The sequence below is a fragment of the Arachis hypogaea genome, chromosome 5 (genome assembly GCF_003086295.3).
Source record: "Arachis hypogaea cultivar Tifrunner chromosome 5, arahy.Tifrunner.gnm2.J5K5, whole genome shotgun sequence".
Lineage (NCBI taxonomy): Eukaryota > Viridiplantae > Streptophyta > Magnoliopsida > Fabales > Fabaceae > Arachis > Arachis hypogaea.
In genome coordinates this window covers 40,587,047-40,588,966 of record NC_092040.1, presented here as the reverse complement: position 1 = coordinate 40,588,966, position 1,920 = coordinate 40,587,047, and the positions used below count along the sequence as shown (strand labels likewise).

General features: G+C 38.5%; 1 protein-coding gene across 1 annotated transcript; it reads right to left on the bottom strand.

Moving 5' to 3' along the window:
• Positions 1-566: 566 nt before the first annotated feature.
• Positions 567-1,920, bottom strand: LOC112801422 (probable protein phosphatase 2C 8). The gene is made up of 2 exons (XM_025844133.3): positions 1,207-1,920; positions 567-1,077 (listed from the first exon to the last, which is right to left on the bottom strand). Exons 1-2 carry the CDS (start codon positions 1,834-1,836, stop codon positions 667-669), a joined length of 1,041 nt encoding a protein of 346 aa, XP_025699918.1. The 5' UTR covers positions 1,837-1,920; the 3' UTR covers positions 567-666.

Here is a 1,920-nt window from a genome sequence, read left to right as displayed (position 1 = left end):
TTAATTTTTTAGAAATTCTTTTGTCTTTTGTTATTTTAAAAAAATTTTTAGCGTTATAATCTTTCAATACTATTTTAATAATTTATTCTATAACTTATAAGCATACTCATTATAGAAATGATTAAAACAGCACAGTTACATTAATATTAATTTTTACAATAATATTAAAGAGATAAAAAATAATTAAAATTTATTTTATTTAATATTTTATTAATTATAATAATAATTAATAAATACTATATAAGACAAATTTAAATTATTTTAACTAATTTTTTATTATCTCTCGTACATTACACAACATTTATTTGAACTACATAGACATACGATTGAGTAAACAAGAGGCACACACCAACACATACACACGACTAAAAAAAGAAAAATAAAAGTTCCATAGAGTTCATTATAGAGTTTATGAGAAAATTGTTACTTAAATTATTTTTTTATTAATTTAATATTAATAATAATTAATTATATTAAAAATACATAAAGAATACATAATACTTTATGTATTTTTTATGTACTCTTATTATAATTAATTACCATTAACATTAAACTAACAAAATAAATAATCTAACTAACAAAGATCACAACATCACACACAGTAATGATGAGCCTTCTCACTGTTTATTAAAAGAGTCCTATCATACGGTTATGGATGAGCTGAGCTTATTCTGAAGTTGAAGGAGTTGAAGGAGAAGCAGCGTTACTGAGCTGGACCACAATGACAGAGATGTTGTCTTTGCTACCACGAGCCATGGCAAGCTCCGCTAGCAGAGTGGCGGCTGCCTCCGCGGATGTGGTCATGCCGGTCTTGCCACTAAGGCAACTTCTCACAAGTTGGCACGCAAAACTGTTAGACACCACATCCCACAGTCCATCACTTGCTACCACCACAAACTCATCGGAATCTGTTCGGGGGGACACCTGTATCTCCGGTTGAGCTATCACAAATGGCTTCATGTAGTGGTCCCCTATGGATCTTGATGTAGCAAGAACACCTAAAACACGATTCCCATCCCAATCGATCACTTTTCCACCTGCTGCTTCTATTCTCTCTTTCTCATCCTCACGATCAGGCTGGCCATAATCCAAAAACAAAAACACAATTTCATATTATTCATTCATTTAACAATTTTTAGTTATTATTTTTATACGAGATATGTTTACGTGAGTATTCAAAAAGCATTAATCATGCATGTGCATCACCTTATGATCACGTGAAAGCGGCAAGGCTTCGCCGCCGCGACACAGCACCGCCCTAGAGTCTCCGCAGTTGCCAACCACAATCTCCTCCTTTCCAACAACAAGCACCGTCGCAGTAGAACCCATGGTGTTCCCATCCGCCATGTCATCATTGCCCTCGCCACCTCCAATCTCTTGGTCCATCTTCATGAAGCACGAGCATATCACTTGATGCCAATCCAAAGGCCCTGCTGCTTTCGCCTCCTTCATTTCCTCCGCCAACAACATGTGCAGCTTCTCGCGGCAAGTATTCGCCACCATACTTCCACCGTGACCGTCGTAAACCGCAAAGAAATCGTAACCTCCAGAATGGTCTTCCACCGGCACGAAACCGGGGACCACTCTGACGGCGTCCTCCATGACTCTCCGTCGGCCTATGACGGATATTAAACCATAGGAAGCTGATGCGACGGCGGTGCAGTTCTGCTTTGGCGCGTTGTTAGCGGTGGAGGAGGATGAGGATGATGAATCTTCCATGGAAGGAAGGACAGCTACCTCGGTAGAGGCGAACCTGCTAGATCGCTTTCTCTTCTTTCCCAAAGTATCGTAGCGGCGGTCGATTTTTTTTGATTTTGTTTCGGCGGTGCTATCCATGGAACGTATGAAGTAACTGAGTTATAATTGATAGTGATCTATTTGAAGTGCTTTGACTAGAGAGAGAAAGGGTCAGTGGGTCAC

Coding starts and splice junctions, on each gene's coding strand:
- LOC112801422 (XM_025844133.3), bottom strand. CDS start 1,836: ATGGATAGCACCGCCGAAACAAAATCAAAAAAAATCGACCGCCGCTAC. Junction 1,078..1,206: donor CGCTTTCACGTGATCATAAG/GTGATGCACATG, acceptor GATTATGGCCAG/CCTGATCGTGAGGATGAGAA.